The 3,277-nt window shown below is 39.8% G+C and overlaps 1 protein-coding gene across 1 annotated transcript in view; it reads right to left on the bottom strand.

Moving 5' to 3' along the window:
• Positions 1-886: 886 nt before the first annotated feature.
• Positions 887-3,277, bottom strand: part of LOC106519168 (gap junction alpha-3 protein) — a 9,712-nt gene continuing 7,321 nt past the window's right edge. Inside the window, exon 5 of the mRNA XM_014010722.1 lies at positions 887-2,507. Within this exon, the coding sequence (XP_013866176.1) occupies positions 1,688-2,507 (820 nt within the window). The 3' untranslated portion in view covers positions 887-1,687. The remainder of the gene's footprint in view (positions 2,508-3,277) is intronic.

Below are 3,277 nucleotides of genomic sequence, written 5' to 3'. Positions count from 1 at the left end.
ATATTAAATTTAAAAATGAAACCTTTAGATGTGAATCAGTACTCTACATCTGACTTTTAGGAAGGTGGAAGTTTTAGTTTAGTTTCATTTGTGACTCTGAAAACTTTAAGTTTAGCAGTTGTCTGATCTGTTCTCTACAGTCTCTCTGATGATCACTGACTGAGCATCAGAACCTCATGAACATTACTGAAAGTCTCCGAGTGGAGAGCTCATCAAGTCTTTTTAAACATGGTTACTCTCTTCCTTGTAGGCTCCTGCACTTTAKCTTGTGAAACAACACATTATGCAACACACCCTCTGGTATTCGTATATTGTATAAATAATGATGGTGGGCCGCCATGACCAAAAAATGCCCGGGCCGTTTTTTGGTCCCAGTCCAGCCTTGCTCGGAGCCACCAGTTTACATCATTTACCCAGAATCCTTAGCAGTGTAAACAAAAGGGCGACGTTTGTGAGGCATTAGTTTGATGTTTATTTTTAACTGAACATCTTACAATACTTGGTTTTTTACAACCAAAGTAAGTGTTTATCAAATAAAGTCTATTGTTACAACTAGTCAGAGATCCCTTTAAGCGTCTTGAGATGGGTCATTTAAGCTTTTAAGCTTCTCAATCAAGCCTTGTTGCTAATCTTTTGAAAAGATTGATAATATTTATACTTCTTTAAATGAACGATCTGCATTTTTGCTGAGTGTTAGATAAATGTCATTCACATGTTCGAGTGTTAACTACAAAAATAAACGGATTGTTTAGCTTAGCATAAATGCTAACAGTAAACATCAAGGCTTGCTATCACCTAGCAGGCTGGAAAGAGCAGGAAAAACTTGTTTCAGCTAGCTTCAAAACAGCAACTACATTTCCTAAAAAGGACAAATTAATACAGCTCATTTATTAGCAATAGTTTAATTTRGTTGATTTGTTTAGAACTAGGATGGTAAACATTTTTAAACGTAAGCTACTTAGTAAACATGATGTAGCTGTTTCTTAGAAACTAGTGCTAATTCACAGGGACTTTAGCGATCTAGATTTACAGAATAAAAATGTTACAATGTCAGAAAGATTCAATTAAAAACTGTGGTACACCACAACCTGCAGGATCCAGTGTTATGRTATCCACTTACAGCTGGCCTCAATCATCAAGTTCCAATTTGTTAATGRGTTCTTCTGTTAAAAAACAAGTCAGCTGTGTCCATTCTTGCAGTCCCCCGAGTGAAAGAGTCTCTAAAACTAGCATTTGTACTTTGATGTTTCTAACAATGGCAACTGGAGCCAAAGTTGATAAAAGTCTTTATTTAGGACATTAACCAGGAGGAAATGGATGGGCCAGGGTAGRACTGGCAATCCTTGTTGAAAATTAGGTTGTTCCGTCTTTGCAAACTGTTGGTGAAAGTTTTAGCTACTGAGCTTTAAAGTGACTTGGGTTAGCTGTTTCATTGTTTCCTGCAACCATGCTAAGATCAAGGTCTTGATTCTTCACATCTGTTATCACACGAATGTAAGTATGATGTTGGTCTTCTAATCCAACTCTGAAATTATTGTTTTTTTCARGACGTCTTGTGCTTCTTGTAGCAAAAGACCAGTCTTGCATTGCAGAACATGGGGTGTAATTTTACGCTACTGTTCATAAAGCATCTCTTAAAGAGCATGTATACATTATCATGTCAGTGTTTTGAGTTTTTGCTTTTTAGCTACACTGCCAGATCATCAGGACGAGCTCGAGCACCGCCACTCTTCATTCCCCGACTTGGCTTCCTAAAGTCTGTTCCTGCATCTGTGGGAGGCTGATGCATCTCTGCCCTGGTTACGACTGTGAAGTCATCCTGTGGCACCGTGCAAAGTGCTGATGCGACCGGGATTTCCTCTTCCAATTTTTTCTCCTCTGGTGCGAGAGAGGAAAGAGGGGTATTGAGAGGGAGCGTTGGAAACATGGAGAGTTGCTTTTCTTTTGAAGGTGCTGTATCGTTCTCAGGAGATGAGGAGCCGGAGGCAAGAGGAGGGGTATATGAGGAAGAACGTTTTCCATCCAGCTCCAAAGCCGTGTTGTACCAGTTCTGTTCTATCTCTGCCAGATGTCCATGGCTTCCCAAACTCTCACTGTTGTCGTAAAACGAAGTCTCCAACAGGAAGTCTTCTTGGTGGAACGCAGCACGATCCGATGTAGATCCTGCAGGCATAGGTGCGGAGGCCYTGTCATGGTTTAAGGAGATCACTGTGTGAGAGGTCCCAGGTTGACTGTAAGCTCCTCCCTCAGTTTCTTCATCTTCCACCACACTCACGTTGGCATAGACTGGCAAAGATTCGAGCACCGACGGAGACGTCTGTTCAGGAATGAATTCTGTCTCTCTAGGTTTATCACCCAGCAGCGACTGACTGTCATGAACAAACTCTTTGGTGACCCCCTGCTTGACTTTCTTCCAGCCCAGGTGGTAGATCTCCAGCAGATTGAGGACCAAGGAGATGCATGCTACCACAAGCATGAAGATGATGAAGATTGTCTTTTCAGTGGGCCTGGTGCAACAAACAAAAAATAACAAACTTTATTTTATTAAGTTTTCAGAATGAGGAGTCACTGTTTGGCTAAATCCAATTTTCTATTTTTCTATTGTTCCTTTTGTTTCTATCTATACCTCATGGCTCTTACTTTAAAGTAAAAAAAACAACACTACAAAATGTGACACCCTTCAAGAAGCTGATATGCTATAATATTAGTATTGTCCTCAAATTATACCATCAACGGTCTTARCATCTCTCTAGAAAGACTTGTGACAATGTCTTAATGCATTAAATTTATGACATCAAGAATATGTTCTTATGTTGCTATTTTTGGATTCATTGGTAGGGTATACCTTATACGTGTATTACAGACCAACACTAACATATAGCCTTTGCAACAATTCTTTTCAAATCTTGTCAAACAAGATCAACAGTATTCTAAAATGTGGCACAGTAGAGACAYTGGAGGASTTTAAGTATCTCTGAGTTTTGTTCACAAGTGAGAGAATAATGGGACATGATCTACAGATGGTTCAGTGCAGCATATTCAGTATTGTGGACATTGTGATGGTCCATTGTGGTTCAGAGGCAGCTGAACTGTGGGGATAAGCTATCTACAGTGYGGTGCGTAAGTTTGGGCAGCCTTGTTAATTTTCTTGATTTATCTTCATAAATCATTGATTGTTTGGATTTTTAAAAAATCAGTTAAATATATCATATAGGGCAGTGTTTCCCAAAGTTGGGGTCGGGACCCAAAGTGGGGTCTCGAAACATCAAGGTGGGGT

The sequence above is a fragment of the Austrofundulus limnaeus genome, unplaced genomic scaffold (assembly GCF_001266775.1).
Source record: "Austrofundulus limnaeus strain Quisiro unplaced genomic scaffold, Austrofundulus_limnaeus-1.0 Scaffold72, whole genome shotgun sequence".
NCBI classification, from domain to species: domain Eukaryota; kingdom Metazoa; phylum Chordata; class Actinopteri; order Cyprinodontiformes; family Rivulidae; genus Austrofundulus; species Austrofundulus limnaeus.
Note: the sequence above shows the minus strand (reverse complement) of the source record. Positions and strands in the feature narration are given on the sequence as shown.